Source organism: Manis pentadactyla, chromosome 10 (genome assembly GCF_030020395.1).
Source record: "Manis pentadactyla isolate mManPen7 chromosome 10, mManPen7.hap1, whole genome shotgun sequence".
NCBI lineage: Eukaryota > Metazoa > Chordata > Mammalia > Pholidota > Manidae > Manis > Manis pentadactyla.
The window spans coordinates 64,480,394-64,498,920 of NC_080028.1; the positions used below are offsets into that span (position 1 = coordinate 64,480,394).

General features: G+C 34.7%; 1 protein-coding gene across 1 annotated transcript in view; it reads left to right on the plus strand.

Moving 5' to 3' along the window:
* The window catches only part of TRHDE (thyrotropin releasing hormone degrading enzyme), a 395,556-nt gene that overhangs the window by 274,886 nt on the left and 102,143 nt on the right, over nucleotides 1-18,527 (plus strand). The window contains exon 7 of the mRNA XM_036930808.2: nucleotides 3,564-3,629. Within this exon, the coding sequence (XP_036786703.1) occupies nucleotides 3,564-3,629 (66 nt within the window). The remainder of the gene's footprint in view (nucleotides 1-3,563; nucleotides 3,630-18,527) is intronic.

Consider the following 18,527-nt stretch of genomic DNA (forward strand, 5'->3'; position numbering starts at 1 on the left):
ATTCTTGGAGAATCATAGATAAATGTTGACTTTTTAAACCACCTTTCCAAAATCCTTCTTCGTCCTCTAACAAAGCTCAGACTCTGGGGTTCAATCTTCTCTAACAACCGCCTCAGTCTTATATTCCATCAAATCTTCTACTGCCTGGTTATGTGCCCTCTGTCCTTAGGTATTACCTTTCCTACTGGTGTTTTTTACTTTCACACCTGCATGACCATGCAAAGGCCATTCCTGCTGTACCATACTTTATGTTTACCTTTGCTTAAGGAGTCCCATCCATCCTTCAAGGTCCAACATAGTGCCACATCTTTAGATCCTCTTCATCCTTCACCCCTGCAGATATAATCTCTCTCTCTCTTCTGAAACACAGGAGAATATTCTATTTCTTTTGTCATTCACCTTATGCTTTGTTGTATTTAATCTCACCTGGAGGTTTTGAGGTCCTTGAGGGCAGAGACTTGTGGCATTCCTACTTATATTCTATGGGATACTGAGCACATCACCCTACTAAAGAAGCATATGTTATAGGAATGAATTAGTTGAGAAGATCTCTCTCTCTCTCTTTAAAAGTGATTCCTTATCACTAAAGTGCCCTGATAAAGTAGTAAACTATATATCCTGGCTGAGTGGTCTTCAAGAGTACAAAGTCATTCCCATGCACGTAACTAATTTCTTTCTCTCTCAAAATCCAGTTATTATGTTAAGGGAACACCTCCTCTGAGCCAGGCACAGGGATCAGGGTACTAAGTCCTGAGGAATTAGTACCCTGCTCTGGAGTCCTTGCTCTGGAGAAGTTAACTGTCTTTGAGTCTGACATGCCTGCAAATGGTTATAATGTAGAAGAAATTTTACCTGGGAACTTATGTGAAAAAAGATACTCCAAATAGAAAAATTACTAAATAAGGAATGGGTTTATAAGAATGCTTTTGTATTCTTTATGAAACCTAAAAAAAAGATTATGAAGATTCTGTATGAAACCTAAAAAAAGTAGTTTCCATCTTAATGTCTCCCTGGAACTTAGGATAGCAAATACAATGAAGGGTTTTCCTGAGCAAGTCTCAAAATTATAAAAACATTGCAGAAATAGTGTATTTATTTCCCACAAATCTACTTAGGCTACCTACAGTCCAGTGTCTTTGATTAGGACTGGAATTTTGAATCTCAAGTAAGTATAAGATACATTATTGTAAATAACATTTGTAAATTATAAATAATGTAATAATAAACAGAGTTTAAAATATATTTAACATTTAAAATATTAAGATATTTTAAAAACATGATGAAAGGAGATTCAGTGTTTTCTTTTTGAAAGGTTTGTAGTGAGTAATGCCTGCATTAAGAGGGGTGATCTTTTTTACAATGAATACATTGCAGGTGCTTATATAAATGTTGGCTGAATGATGACAGTTGAAGAGTCCATCTGCCTACCAAGTTTTATGAAATAGGGATTTTTGAAATTTAGCTTTGGAAAGAAAAGGCTAAATATAGAAGAATACATGCTACTCTAAGGAATTTAAAATATTCAAGTGGGCAACACAGACATATTTTCTAAAAGTTCGTTAAATTATACAATGATAGGGAGTTCAGTGATTATATAATTTTTAAATATTGATTTTGTTTCTAGGTTTTACTTCCTGTTAGCCCTCTGCTCCAATTCAACCCAGACAAAAAAAAAGGGTACATTGTTTATGATTAGAAAGAATCTTTTGCCATTAGACTATGCTAAATTGATAGTTTTTATAGCCTGACAAGAGACCAAGTCATCGTTACCTGGAGAGAAGCACTTAAATCATCTGAAGATGGCTTTTCAGTTCTGAAGAAAAGTTGACTGCTAGAGATCCGGAGTCTACTCACCAGGTGGCAAGGGTTAGTTGTGCTGCAGAACTGACAGTTTCTACCCTCAGGGAGGGTAGATTTGACTGGGAAATGTATAGAAGGAAAGCTTGTCAAGGAAATTGAAGGGGCAGAGCTGCTAAGTTCTAAAGGGAATTCTAACCTGATCCCCAGGTTGAATCATAAATGCTTATGTTTTTATGGACTTACACAGTGTGCAGAAGATAAAGAGGAAGAAGCAAAAGAATGAGCAAAGAGTAGGTGTGGGAAGAAAATATATCAAAAGAGGTATAAAGACCCTACATCTTCTCCAGCTTTTCCCTTGTTGAGTTGTGCATAAAATACCAATTTGGGGAGCAATTTTTAGTGATGACTGAAAATTTAAAAATATTTCTTTAATGGTGAGTCATGTAGCCTGAGTATTTTATGACATTAAAATTTCAGAATTATAGGAAACAATTCTAGTAACAAACAATGGAAATTCATTTTTGTGTCTCTTGACTGGCTGCTGCAGTCAAGTCCCAGAGAGGATGTCTATATGCAGTTCTTATGGTTCTCTTATAAAAAACAGATAACTGCTAAGAAATGAGTTATTGGAGGGTGTGAGTTTGTAATGAGTATGAAGTGGACATGTAGTCATAAAGGGATTTCTGCCCCCCCAAACCAGCCTATCATTCATATATAAACTTTTGCTGCTTATAATCCATTGCTCCATATGAAAAACAAATTGGTGTAGATGAAAATATGTTCTTGAAGGCTTATTTATATTTTAAATAAAAAATTGTGATCTTTTAGGCTTACCTGCCATTACTTGGAATGTTCATATTTGATTCAATATCAACCTTTTTGCACTGATATTGTCTATAATATATCCTAATCATTCTTAAAGTGAGGTAGACTCTGAAATTAGTATTTGCTCCTGCTACTCTAAATAATTTATTTCTTTTATAGTGACATAGGGCTATCTATGCCCAGCCTCAAAATATAGGAAATAAAAATACTAGCTTGAAATAGTACTGACAGCTAATGCTCATATCATAGTTACTGTTTTTCAGACCCATTTTGTCTTACGTATGTTAATTCACTTAAGCTTCAGAACACAACCACATTAAATAAGGACTATTATTGCCTACACTTCGCAAGTGAGAAAAGTGAGGAACAGAAAGGTTAAGTAATTTTCCTGAGTAAACATGGCAAGAAAATTTCACAAGCAGTATTTGAACTTGAGCAGTCTGACTGCTTGGACTCTAGTCTCCACCTCCACAGCTCAACTTTTGGTTGAGCCAAAGGTGGAGTAAGTAGCTAAGTTACTCCAAAGCTATATTTGAATATGAGTATTTATTAGCGTGGGTATCACTCCCTTACTAGATTATGAGCTTGTAAGTACAAGAACCATGTTTTATTAACTTTGTCATATACAGTGCTCAATAAAATTTTTATTACCCCTGAATTACAGCTTATTATTGCATTGAAATCCTCTGTCGAGAAGACTTCTATTTTGAAGTTGTTGGTTTTACATCCACCAAACTTTTAGATCCACAAAACAGAAAATCCAGTTGTTAACTGTAAGCAGGTTATTGTATTCATGATTCTCTTGTTTCTTAACTATATCTAAGAATAAAAGAGCATGAATGAAGCAGACTACTTTTGATTGATACAGGATAATTTTAGAATCTTGTTACCTGACTGAAATTCTTTTCTTTTTTTCTTTTTAATACTCTTTCTTATAGGGTGCTGCTTTAATTAGAATGCTGGCTAATTTTATGGGCCATTCAGTATTTCAGAGGGGTTTGCAAGTAAGTAATTACTGTTCATTTTCTCTTACATTTTTCCTTGTCAATATATTTATTTTAAAGATAATTTCACAGTTTCAGAAGTTGTTAAATTGCTGAATTTGATGGAAAACCTTAAGATACGTATGGTAAGCAGTGTCTTTTGATACGACAAATGGAAGTGGTAGATAGGATACCTACTGCATCAACTGATAAAACTCAAACTGTTATGCATTTTAGATCTGTTTAGTATTCTTAATGTTACTCTAAATTAATAATTTTCTGAATGCCTACTTCCATTTTTGTCCACTTAGAAGTTTATGTAAAGGGAAAACAAATTATGTTAACCTTACTGGAATTACATATTTGAAAAAATCTTAATGCTATTTTTCAGATATGAACATTTTATGTTGTTGTATGTTGATATAACAAATCATTATTTGTTGCAAAGATATTTAAGTGCTTCTTAAATTAGAATATACAGTATTTTAAATAAAGGCAAAAATAAGTTTTATAGTGCTGTATTTAGTGTATGAAATATGGAATATATGAGTAGAGTCTTGAACTCTTTAAAGCAAATACAAATACAGAAAAATAGAACTTTTATTCCATTGACTCTGTTGGAGTAAATCATGTTCCTAGCAGCTGTGATTGATGAATTATTTATGATGCATTCTGTTACTTAGAAGTGTCCTTTAAAGTAAATTGATGTTCACCTGAAATACAATTATGCTAAGACAGAGAGAGCAATCAATCTTATCTGTTCTTACTAAGCTTTTCATTTTGAAATTTAAATAAACTACATATAGGATCAGGTCATATTTTAGTAGTATAATTCTATCTTTATCCAAAATAAACTAAAAGTAAAATACAAAGCAAGAGTTAAATATCTTAAAACAAAGCCATATGTATCTAACACAACAAAGAAAAAATATAAATTTTCTTGAAGAATCATTTCCCTTAGAAAATATTTTTACAGATTTGTTCCAGCAGGGGCTGAAATCAGCTTTTTCCATTAGGGAACACCTTCAGAATAGCTAAATTCCATTGAACCTATTTGCCGGGTGCTAAAATCTCTATTCTGATCACATAGTTGGGAAATCTTTATTTCTCAAGGAGCATCCTCCATGAATATCAACTGTCCAGAGAAATGTCCTTCTTATTCCCACACCTTTGTTTTTCCTCACTGAAGTTGTAGCATGACAGTAACAGAAAATATCTGAGCTTTCATAAGGGCAACACAAATCGAATTTGATTTCCTGGTTGCAAGTTGATGTGAAATCATTTTCTGTATAAAATTTTTACTGTTTTTCCTCATCTGTGTGTATGGATTTACTTGGCAGATTGAGTAACTCGAGTTACATTATTTAAAAAGGATTATTGTTTTGCATTTTCTTTATCCTGTCTTACTTTCTATGTTATGCAGATATATCGGTTTTTAATATACCCTTTTCTACTGACCCAGTCTGTTCTGTTTTATCTGAAACAGTGAGAATATACCCTCTGACTCCCGTTATATTAAATTTACATCTGAAGCCTGCATTAATGTGTGCCTTGATTTGGTTAATTTTCAACTGAGGGAATGTATGTTTGTCAACATCGCATTTCATTTGCCTTGTGACATCTCATTGATCAGATAGATCTGTATCCTTCAGTACTTTGCTTGCAGCTTTATTTATACTCATCACTCAAACTGATTTAGTGTATCATCAGCAGTTTGGATTAGTTTACAGTAGATCCCTACAACTAGGTGATATATTTTCATTTCTTGTGCATGAAGATGTATGGGATACATTTTGGAAATGACCTCCCAAACAGACACTTCATGTCACGGGTGCTGAGTGGTCACAGAGTTGATATTAATATATTTCTTACCCACAAGGCTCTGGGGAGTCTTGGTTAAAAGCTAATCTGGACTATCAGACTATCAGCATTTACCTCTGCTGGAAAATCTATTAATTGTTTTTACATTAACCATGGCTCTTTCTATGTTGTCAAATGAAGCTTATATTTGCAGAGACCCAGTTAGATGTACAGATATAGGCAATCCTAAATTGCAAAGAGTGTGTTTTTCATCAATTTTTTTTTCCTCCCTGCCTCCTTTACTTTCTTTCTCTTGCTCTCTCTCTTTCCTTTCCTTTCCTTTTTTTTAGTACTTGGAATTTGGCCCTCATTTTCCACACAGGAACAATATTAGAGTGGCAGTTTCTTCTGAAATTTGTATTCTTTTAAAATTTTTGTATCTTTATGACCCATCTTAAGGTCTTTTGGGAACAAAGCTAACATTTTTCCAAATACAACCACAAATATATAAAATATAATACATAAGACATAATATATATATAAATTTAAAGTAGAATATAAATAAAACATGATAGTTATAAAATAAATTATAAACAAAACATTTGGTTATTAAATATAATGAAAATAGTACTAAAGGTAGTAGGTTTCTGAGAAATTTCTAGACCAGTTCACATGTTATATTTAACTTACAAAGTATCTGTGTGTCATTTCAACTACATTTTTGACATTTATTATATTTTGTATTGGAAATATATTTGAAGTTTCAACTTATACCTGTATTCTTCAATAGAAAGGAACTCTAGAGACTTTTTGAGAAAAGTTTTGTTCTGAATAGCCATATACTTCATTTGATCAGCTGTTAGAAAGTCTAATAAACAATTTCATTCTGAATAGTCACAACTCTCCTTGGACTGGTCTTCTTGATATTTCTTTTAAACTTAATTCCCTTCTTTTTTGAATTTTGTCTGATGTTTAAATAGTTCAGTCTTACATAGTTTTTTAATAAGTTGCCACAAAACTTCCTTTTTGTAAAGAGACAATATATAAACTCATAAAAAGTTAGTCTTGCCTTCAGTTAATATGTCAGTTTCTGTTTTGATGTTTTAATTGAATGTGAGACTTAAAATGAACCATGCTAGAACCCCTGTTGGGTTATGTGTGCCACTCACAAATAATACATTCTTAAAACAAAGGAATGTTTACATTTTTGCAAACCTACATTTCTACTGCTCTACATAATCCATTTCCTAAAATAATAGCTGGCATATTTTGGGAAGCATGAGGCAATGGAGTTAAGTAGGGAGAAATTCTCATTTCTGTTTCTAATGGTGGGCTTTCTAATAGTTACTAAACCTTTCTTGTCCTCTCACCTTATACTTATAAAATGCAAGAGTTGGACTAAATGCTCTCTAATATTTTTCATTTTTCAGTTTCTCTGAATCTCAGATTTATTTAATGCATTTTATTAGTTAGACAATTTAGGCTTGTTACTTTAATTTGAGACAGCTCTTTTAATTTTTTGGGAAAATTTGTAAACTAGATGTGCAAAAGTGAGTTGACTCGCTATTCTTGAATCTTCAGTACTAATCATCTGGGTATTAAGACTGTATGGCTTTCTATGTATATAGTACTGTTTCTATAATTGAACTAGACCAGCACTTGTTACAGAGAATTTTTGCTGATAATGTTTCTTTTTGCCAGTATTAAAAAGCAACTTATATTTCCTTTGATTTTTAGTTATCTTTCATATTTTGTTATACTTTCACATTTTGTTCTAGATAATTCACATGTTTGTGATTAAGCTACAGTTGTCTAAGATGGAATTTTATAAGGACTTATTTTTGAAATTCTTTGGTGATTTTCAGTGCATATGCTATCTTTGCTAAGGTCCGAATTTCTACTTGTATTTGTGAAATTGGAGTCATTTGTGTATATATTTGTGACTGGAGTCAACTGTACATATGGGTCCAAAGGCATTGAGGTATATTAGGGGTTGTCTGGAAGAGAATGAGCATCTCCCTTAATGAGTGTGCCTCTTGATTCAAACAAGGAATAACTAACTTTCTGAAACACAAGAAGAGCTGCTTTTGATGTCATAAAGGCTCAGTGGAATTTAGACTTTGAAGGTCTCAATTTCAATCCTCAGCATCCCACACTTTCTCAGTAAATACCCTAATTTTCACACACAAAACCTAATAAAGCCCTGAAACTTAAATTGTGTGTGATTTTACCACTCAGAATTTCAAACCACAGTCCTTTTCAGTTATATTGATGTTAAGGCTGCAAGTCATACAAGATTCTTGAGCATAGTCATCGAAGATCTCTGGTTCTCTGACTGCACCTTCAGCAGAGAGTTGAAAGCACAAGGTCATACTTTTCTTTTTTTGTGATGTCTCCAATCCAGTCAGAAATAGCCATTTTTCTCAAAGACTGTGTAGTTTTCTATTCTACCTTAATTTTCTAATGAAACAGTCATTTGTTTTCCCAAAGGCTACTCTTCAATTTAGACATCTATAGATAACTCCAGACAGTGTTTTGACCCTCAGAATCATGGATTACAAGGATCTATTACCCATGTCCAGTGATACTGCCTCATTTAAGTCTAGTAAAGACAGGCAAACAGATTGTATATTCCCATCTTTGATGGTCTATTTCCTGAAACGTACCAGTCCTGGTACGTAACACAGTAACAAACACAAAACCATTCTAGGTATAGGTATATCAAGCAGAAAGGGATTTAACAGTGAGTAGATAAATTTTCTAAAACTGTTGGGAGGGTTAGAAGTATAAAGGTCAGAAAAGCCATTCCTATACTTAAGAAAATCAAGAAATTTAGGTGTCATAAGGAACTAATCTCCATATATTCACTGTAGGTCCAGTCAAATTTTGGAGAGAGTGAAATTAGATGGATTTTGTTAATTCACCATCTTAATCCAGAAGTCCTTTGAAACACTTTCTTCAGCTGGCTTCAGTGACACTGTGTTCTTTTGGGTGTTGTATGAGGTCACTCCATGCTCAATGCCTGATACTGTAAGAGTGGCTGAATCTTTCAGCAATCCTTACATCTTTCATTTCCTAAGGTTCTTAAGTGCATATACTTTAATTTTCACCTACATGTAGCAATGGTTATACATATGATCAGTAAATTAGGATCTACTTCTTCTGCCTTGTTTTTATAATTTAAATCTTCATTCTGCATGAATATTACAGGCTTATTTTTTAAGTAATTCAGGCAATGATTTTTTTAGATATAATTTTGTTTTTACCTGACTTTGACCTTCCTTATTTCATTTTTACTCATAGCAATCTTCCTAGTTACATGTTTTCTCTTTCTTTGATTTTCTGCAAATAAAATAATAAAGGTACAATTATGAAAACCTCCAATAACATTGATTGGCTTAGTAGCTATTAAAAAATAATTAGTACATGGTATTATTGCTTTTCCTGTTCAAACAAAACAATATTATTGTAATGATTTGAGTCTAACAGTACAATTCTTCATGATGTTATAAGTCAACACCTGGGAACTGAAATTATGAAGAAAGATCATTGTTAAGCTTGACATAAATTCAAACTCTGAAATCCATATCAGAATGTGAGTCACCTTGTTACTCAGCCAATGAAGGTAACTCAATATCTTCTAAAATATGGTTGAATAGAGAAAGATTTCTCTTGATTAGTATTTAACTGCTCTTTTCCATAAGGTAACCTACAACAAGATGTTTGGCTCCAATTATCAGGGCAGAAATTGCTTATGCAAATCAATGTAAGGCAATGAGGTGTGGATAAAACACAAAAGGGAAATATCATTATTATTGGTTTGTGCTCATAAAATTCTGATAGCCTGAAGATAATGACAGGCCTGAAGCCATAGGGATTATTAGTAGCAACCACACATTCAGTGTCCTAATGAGAAGTTATATGTTAACATGTGTACACAGGATTTTTATTTGATAACTGCAGGCTTACATTTGTGGGAGAGTATTTGCTCCCTTGTATGTAGGTTTTCAGATAAATGAGAAGTCAGAAAACAATAGAGAAAGAAAGACAATATGTCAAGTTAATTTCCTTTCTGAAGAGGAAGTGTTATGTTCTCATCCAGATGGTAGCTGGATCATGCTTAATCTGAATGAATGACCACAGACAGTGTTAGCTCAAATTTCTCCATGTTTCACTTAATTCACTGTGCAGTTCTAGGAATGTTCTAGGCAGAAAGGGTAACACTTCCTACACTTCCTAACAACTTGTGATCACTCAATACTATATGATAATGTTATAGCTAGTATTTAGTCATTGGAATTGACCTAATTAGCATTTAATTTTTAAGAGATCACACTTCGCAGCTAAAAGTAAAGGAACATGTTATAGAGAAAAAATATTAATTTTATGGAAAGATTCCATGGATTTGAGAATCAAGAATACTATATGTAATAAACAACAAGTATTTTAGAAATTAAATAGCAATAAGTATTCATATTTCTCAATCAGAGAGAAATGATTTTTATTTATCAGTTTCAATTAATTTGTCAATTAAAGCTACTGATTGAATCCTTATCATTTTGGGTTAAATGTTATTAACTGACCACTATGACTAGATAGCATTAATTAAAAAGCCTTTATTATTAAAGACATATATCTCCGTTTGGTCATCCTGCATGTATAAACCCAGCTCAGTGTGAGGCTTCATAAATTTATTTTTACTGGTTTTCTATTACCTGTTAGTTAAGGGCTCAAGATGTATTATACATTTTAGCTAATGTGGTTGGTAACTATACAACAATGCTTGTGATGACATTATTTAGAATGTATCTGTGAAATTATTAGACACGTGATTGATGGGCAGATATATTCGTATGTTAGTATGTGTGTAAATTCATACTGATCTTTAAATATGCATACACTTGGGTACACCTGTCTGCACACAGTTTCTCATTCCTTGTAGACACTACCATTTGGTTGGATTACTAGTTCAGAAGTGTAAGGAACTCACCCTAAAGGCATTTTTCTCAGTTTAACTCTGGTGCAAGTGGTTTTGTTTCTTTTCTTTTTTAAATTTATTTTTTCTCTTATTTTATATTTCATTTTCAGAACAGTCATGCAATAGCCTAGAACTATATATTTGGCAGTGTTGTAAGTTCTGAAGCTACAAATATTCTGAAGCTAAGTTAGGAAGATTTTTTTTCTCTTGTTACTCACATTTTCATGATTGCTTGATGATTCTATTACAGTTAACCCTTGAATGACATGGGAGTTAGAGGCACTGACTTCTGCACAGTAAAAGATCCCTGTATAATTTTTGACTCCTCAAAGACATAACTACTAATAGCTTGCTGTTGACTGGAAGCCTTACTGATGACATAGTCTATTAACACATATTTTGTACATCTTATGTATTATATACTGTATTCTTACAACAAAGTAAACTAGAGACAACAAATGCTTTTTTTTCAAATTTCTGCTAATCTCCAAAAATATTTTCAATATATTTATTGAAAAAAATTCATGTATAAGAGGTTGCTTGTGTTCAAAAACCCATGTTGTTCCAGGGCCAACTATATATAGTTTAATATTGCATATATATATATATATATATACATATATATATATGTACTTATATACACACCATGACATATTACTTTTTATTTGTGAACATTTAGATTGCTTTCCAAGCTTTGCTAAACAACACTGTAATAATCTTCAAATTATAGATTGTTTCATTATACTTTGATCGTCTCTTTATATATATACCTAGAAGCATATTAACAATTTTTCTTTCAAAATATTGAGTATATAATGGTAGAAATAAAGTTTGAAATTTCTCTTTTTATAATATACTAAGCAAACAGCATTGGGTCTTATTTTCAAAATAAATTTCTTACTAATTTAATAAGTAAAAAATTACCTAACCGCTATTTCAGTGTATGATTTTTATCAAAAATGAAGTTGGAAACTTTCTGTATATTTTCTTTCATTTCACTCTTTTCACCTTTTTATGGCATATTTATCTATGTGTTTTACCTGTTTAAAAATTGAAGTTTTACTGTCTTTTTTTTACATTTACTTGTATAAATGGTTATTAAATAAAAATAATGAACCATAGCATATTTACTACAAATTCTTTTTTCCCTATGATATCTAAGTCTCAAAATTATTGTTATGCAAAAAAAAACACATTAGAAATTAGTGGCTTGAGTGCTCTAAGGACCTCCCCTATGTTACATATTTGGAGCCTGTATTATAAAAGGTTCATATGCATTCAAAGCTATATTTTGATCTACCTTTGTGTTTCTGTCTATGGAAGGAAGGACTTTCTGTTAGTATGATACACAAAACAAATGGTGATATCCATCTGTCATACTGCATCTCATTTCCTTTTGCAATCCGTCTCTTACATTTACCTTTTCTCTTTTGCTCAAAGTTTCTCCGTGTGATTATTTTTACAGATCATTTTTTTCTCTTTAAGAGCAATAACTTTGGTGTTAAAATCTTTTCTTAATGCTTGATGCTAATAAGCCAAAATTGTGATTTTTCTTCCTGCACCGGCTCTGCTTAGCTTTATATCTGAAGTCCACATTGCTCACCCATCAGACATGTCATTTATTCATTTATTCCATACATACTTATTATATACCCACTGTATGTCAGACACCATAATAAGTACCAAGTATAAAGGGCATACTGTACACAGTGGATATGGCCTCTGATCTCAGGAGGCATTCAGTAGAATTAGATTGACACTGAAAAAGAAAAAAGCAAATACATATACATTTACTAAATGTGACAAATGCTAGGAAGGAAAAAACATAGGATGCCACGAGAGAACATATGGGTGGGTGGGTCAGGAAACTTTAGATTGGGCATCAGGGAAATTCTTCCTGAGAAGGCATGTACATTGAGGTCTGAAGGATAAAAAAGAGCTGGGGGAGGGGGAAGTTCATTCCAGGAAGTTGGAAGGGCTTATGAAAAGGGATGAGACAAAGGACTGAGCAAGTTCAAGGAAAAAGAGAAACTGGTGTGGATGAGCAGAGTTTGTGAGGGCAAGAGATGAAGTTGTAGAGGAAGGTGGGGGCTGACCATACAGTGCCCGAGGGGATGGTGCTGAGAAGGTTGGTCCTGAGGACAGTGGGATGCTATTAGCCAGTTTTAAACTCTGATGTGACATGCTTCCATTCATATTTATAACAGTTACCTGGCTACTTGTAGTGATACATTGGGACCTACCAAAAGAGGAATCAGTAAAATCGGAAAATATTTTAATATTCAAGTGAGAGACAGTAGAGGCTTAAAGAGTCAGTAGATATATAAAGACATGAATGGATTCAAAATGCCTTTTGAAGGTAGAAGAAAATGGACCTAGGGGTAGTTTGGATGAAGAGTTTGATAAGAGAGGTGAGGAAGAAAAGTTACCAAAGAATGATTCTGAGGTTTCTGGGTTAAAGACCCGTGATCAAGCTGAAGGGCTGTAACACTGGAGGTTTAGAGAAGAGGAGGGGTCAATGGAAAAGAACAAGATGGAACAGCTGGAGAAGGTCAGAATACCAGGGGTGCAGTGTCCCTCATGTCAAGGAAAAAGCTTATTTCAAGAATAAGAAATGATTGACAAGATGAAATGCAACTGAGAAGCAGAGTAGAATAAAGTCTGAAAAGCATTCCTTTTGGCATCTTGCAAATTTACTGATTTCAGTAGAATGGAGTAAAGAGAGGATAGGAAATGTCTAAGTGAAGACAGTGAATGTAGAATAAAATTTAAAGAAATTTATCAATGAAGATCAAAAATGGGGTAGGTAGGCAGAGGGGGATAAGGGCTAAGAGATTTTTGTTTTGTTTCATTTTTAGAAATGGGAGACAGTTGTGCTAGGTTAAGGCTGGTGGAGAAGGAGTCAGGAGAGGAGAGTTTGATAATGTGAGAAAAGTGAGAGGTAACTGGGACATTGGTAACAGGACTGGTCTTTGATAGGAGATGCACTTCCAGTAAATTTGGAGATTTGTTAATAGGAAAACGAGGGAGCTCTTTTTTGATGCATTCTATTCTTTCAGTGTTTTTGTGAGACAACCTCAGTTGCTGAAATCAAGGTAACATTTATTGGTAGACAGGTTTAAAGATTGAGGAGTGGGAAGAATAGGTCAGTACATGCTGCCTGGCAGTATTGAGGGCTTATTTGAGTTTGGTGATAATAAATTTATAATAAAACTAAAATGATTGGTTGCATTATTTTCTCCTGTGATGTTCAGCTGCATGAGTGCAGGTCTGGAGAAAGCAAATACTTGCATTTATCCAGGATCAGGGTTTTGCCCGCAGTATCATTGAAGGACAGAGCTGCAAAAGAGATAGGCTATCTGCCAGAATTTGATTAAGACAAACTATGAAATGTAATCTGGGTTATCAGGGAAACAGAAATAGGAAAGATTTGATAGACAAATACCTGCCATTAATAATGTTAACAGTAGACAATATATTAGCAAGTATATGTGATTTTAACTCTGAATAAAAGAAATCCCCTATGCTTCTGAGCATATGGGGAGTTTAATCTGTCCTTAATTGAGTCTCTTTTATGTGATGCCCATTTATATGAGAATGTTCCAGGGGACTTGTTCAGGCCAGAACATACAGTCGAAGAGCACTCTGTTCACATCCACGCTGATGTGCAGTCCTATTGGTTTCATGGAACGGGCTGATGGCTGAAGGGGAAAGAAAGAAGAGAGTGTGTGTTGCTTCAGTGTTGGGTGCATATTCTGTCTAAATCTTGTCTTTCTGGTCATCTGAAGTTTAGTGTATTTGCTGCGTTAGTACCACCGTAGGCACGGCTGTTTGTGCTGAGGAGCCCACTTAGTGCTGCCACCCCCTGCCACCTGTCAGGGGCTTTGTCCCCTGCACCAGAGCTCTGTGAAAAATGGAACTAGACCCCCAACACTTGCAGAGCTCTCCACATCTCTTTCCTTTTCCAGACATGGGGAGGCAAAGATTTGTAAGTTCTCCTTAAGTCTAAAGAAGCTTTGGTCTCGGTTTTTTTTCCTTATATTTTACTTCAAAATGTTTTTTGAAATATTTTCCTTCCAAGCACTTTCTTTCTTCAAATTAGTCCAGGTAATTCCCTTCCTTGGGCCTCTGGGATGTTTTGGCTTCTCTTAGAGGTAAGGTTGAAGATGTTGATTCCAGACACTTCTTTCCTTTGAACTTGGCCTTAAAATTACTGAAGTTTCTTTGGCTCCTTGCATGGCAGGCATTTTTCTAAGAGTTTTACTTGGTTTATGTCATTTCCTGTGCATAAAGAAATAAAAGTGTAGAGAAAATAGATACCTCACCCAAGAGCACATGACTGGTAAGGATCCACCTGAATTCTTAGGTTTTCTGAACATACACTCCACTTCTTTCTCAAATGAGTTGCATTTTTTTCTCAACTATTCACCAGCACCAGAGGCTGATAGAAAGTAGTGGTAGTGGGGAACTCCATATACATTGTCTAAGGCCAGTGGACATCCTGATTGTCAAAACACAGTGTATTTTTCCAGCCAGGATTGAATTTATCTATTTTGTGAGTTTGTTGTGGTCAAAGCCCTTTATCAGAGCATTTGGAAAAAGCAATTCACAAACTTCAGTTTTACTAATAGATTCATTTTATATCTCAGTAAGATTTCAAGCTCGCGACAGAAGTAAGAAGTGGGGCTATTTTAGTATCTCAGAACACCCCTGTCGACTTAGATTCACACAATTTCACTGACAGGTGTAGGACCCTGTCAGATTGTTCCTGAATGGAGTATAAATTCAATAGTGGCAATATTGCTCCTCTGATGAAGCTCTTGCCTGGTGAGGCATCGATGGCATGATCTGTACTTACTAAATAAAACATGTGTGACAGCAAAACTAATGTGAGGATATGCCATTGTCTATAATTTAAGACACACAGAAAAATCATGTGCTAGCATGTTCCTTTGATTTAAAATATTCTAATTTTCTGGTATAATTAGCAACCCCTCAGGAAATATACTGATTTTTATAAAATTTACACTCATTAAGTGGTATAATAGATTTCTAAAACATGTAAAATGCCTTTTTGTTCTCAGAGAAATATCCAAATACTCCCATATCCAGGTAAGCAACTTCTGAAAGCAAATTTAGGCTCAGCACACATTGGAAAAGTCAAAATCAATGGCATGCAAGCAATGATATAACTAACTTTCAATTACTGGTGTTCTATCTATTCTGATAACTTTCTTTCCTAAGTTCCACCTCTTTTTTATTGTGTCTCATGGCTAGAAACTGCTGTACTGCAAGGATATGGTGATGGTTCCTGTTTTACTGGAAACTTGTAACTTAATAAAGTTTTAATAGTTATTTATACATTTGTGTCCTTGGTTCTTATCTGATATAATAACACTGTAAACATTTTTTTTTATTTTATATAATGCTTTTTCAATACTTTGCTGCCCATTTTTGCTTAATCCCTTCATCTTCAAGCCATCTTCAGGTATTAACCAAAATAATATCTTATTTTCTAGTCTAGCGTTCTTGTAGCTTAGATCATCATCTTTCACTGTGTTAGTCTCCTTGCTTCTATTTCTCAAGGTCAGGGAATGTAGAAACATCCTCTGAAGTGCATGGGCCAGACTTCAAATGGGTTTTATCTAAACCTTGTGTGACATTGCTGTGAGCTGGCAGCTTTTAATCTGCTTTTGTTGTTCATGGATCCCTGTAAGATCACCTTACTCTAATAGTGCACACACTTACAGATGTTTAATTTTAGAGTCTATGGATCCCAATTTAACAACTCCTGCTCTAGAAGCTTTAAGGAAAAGTTTTGCAGAGATTTACCTTTATGTTGTCACTCAAAGCGCCCTCCTGTCTGTGCAGCTCCCATCCTTTTCCTCCAACCTTCTTGTCTGCCTTTTTTTTTTTCTTAATTTAAGCTTTGACCCCTTTCTTCCATAGTTCATATTCATAACACAATGAAAGCCTAGTAGATTTACTAAATAGAACTGGGAGTACATTATTTTTATTTTGTATAAGTTGTGAGAGATCATTTCTATTTTTCTTTATAAGGTTACCAATAAAATTTAAGATGTCTTATTTGCTTTATTTTTATCACCCATTAGTGTTGTATCAGTCAGGGTTTTGAGTTGCAGGCAATAGAAACAAACTCTGGCTAAATGAAGCAAGAAGAAATTTATTGGAAGGATGTAGGGCAGCCTGGGAATTATTGGGAAGGCAGGAGAATCAGGCTTACAAAACACATACTAGGCACTAAGGGAGGCTCAAAAATTAAGAATGCTAACTGAGGTCATTTATAGGAATGTCTCATTCAGCTGCTGCCAGTAGTGTGGCTACCACTGGACTTTCAGTGTCACCATCACAAGGACTAGTCCTTTAACTATGGCTGCTTCTTTGCATTGATCCTGTAGGATTCGCCGTCCTGCATTGAAGTATCCATTCATCTGAGGCCAGGGCACGTGTCCATGCTTCAGCTACAGGGAGAGTGGACAGAGGGTATTTAGTATTTTGAACCTTTCATTTCAAGTGAGAGACAGAACCCTCCCCTTCCTCTGAGATTCCATGATGAGTTATTGCCCCCACATAAAAGTGGTGTTTAAATGTTAGAAAGCCAAAAGAATGACAAATGCCTGCTACACGCTTTTTGAGGTACAGTTATTCTCAATAGAAAGGGACAATATTTCAGACCCCTGTTTCAGCCTTCTGTCACATAGTCAGAAAAATCAATGCCCGAACTTACCTGACATTTCCCAGATGAGCCTCAAAAGTAGAAGGGCCCCTATTTCTCGGTGTCACTGAGGCCCAGACTAGCGTTTCTTGTCTCATTGCAGGAAACACCCATAAGCAAGTCTCTTTTCTTATTAGCCAAATTCTGCTTTTGTTTAGGTTCTCACCCTCTTATGCACAACCATATACTTCACAGGACTGAGTCGTGCCTTGTGCCATCCCAAAACAATAGTCCCTTAAACTTCAGGAACAGATCTGGGCTAGAGCATGTGATACAATACTGACAACTGGGAGACGTGGGGAGTTTGGTGCGAGATTTGAGGGGAAATTCGTGATTGTTAAAAAGAGATTCTCAAGAAGAAATTCTGGCTCTGTCTCTGTGCGATGTCATGTCTGGGAGTGATGCTTGGGGTGGCAGCAGCTAGCCGGCTCCGAAGCCGAGGGTGACTCCAAAGCGCGGGTAAAGGTGAGGGCGGAGGAATCCCAGAGGAAGAGCTGCAGCTCTGCTTTACCTTCTTACAATCGGAAAGAATGAATCTTGTCATTAAAAAGGTCATTCTAGGGTGGGCATTTTGGTTATTTGCAGCTAAACACATACAGAGCAGACTGTACATCTTTGGTTTTCATGGAATTGTTCCTCCGCTTCCTGAGGAATAAAACATTAGTACAGCTAATCCTTGGTTTTAGCATGCTGAAGGACTCATTAATAAGAGAGAAAAGTGTTCCACAATTATCTCCATGTAAATCTTAAAAGATAATAGTGCTTTACTTCCTCAGCTCACTTTTTATTTTTCCTCTTGTCTTTATTAGTCCCCCTGGCTTTTATACATGAAACATAATGGACCATGTCACTTGTTAACAAAGAAAGTAAAACCGAAATGGTCTCAGATCCAACAGTTCAGTCTTTTAATGACATCATATGCAATTGCATGTATTAGTGAAATGCATAGCTGATGAATATGCACTGAAATAATCAATTATGTCCTATATTAGTGTTTAAATATGACATTTTGGGGGAACCAGATGAATACAAGACATCTCTCTTTACTGCATTGTCAGTTCTTAACAGAAAAGCATATTGTATGAGGAAAGTCTGAAATCACACAAATACATTGAGCATCCACAGTGTACTAGGCTGGGCACAGAGAAGCTGGTTAAATAGTGGTAAATAGGAATAACAGTGTCCTCACGCTCATGGAATTTACAAACTATGTGAGCAATCAAACTAATAGGCAACTATAACACTGTGATAAATGCTTTTATAGTGAAACATGTGAGAATACAAGAGGGGTACTTAATTCAGAACGAGGAAGAGGATAGGAATGAGCAAGAAAGGGTTCCAGGAGGAAACGCATCAGTTTTGAGTCCTGGAGACTGAATTGAATTTGTATAAGCAAATGAGAAAA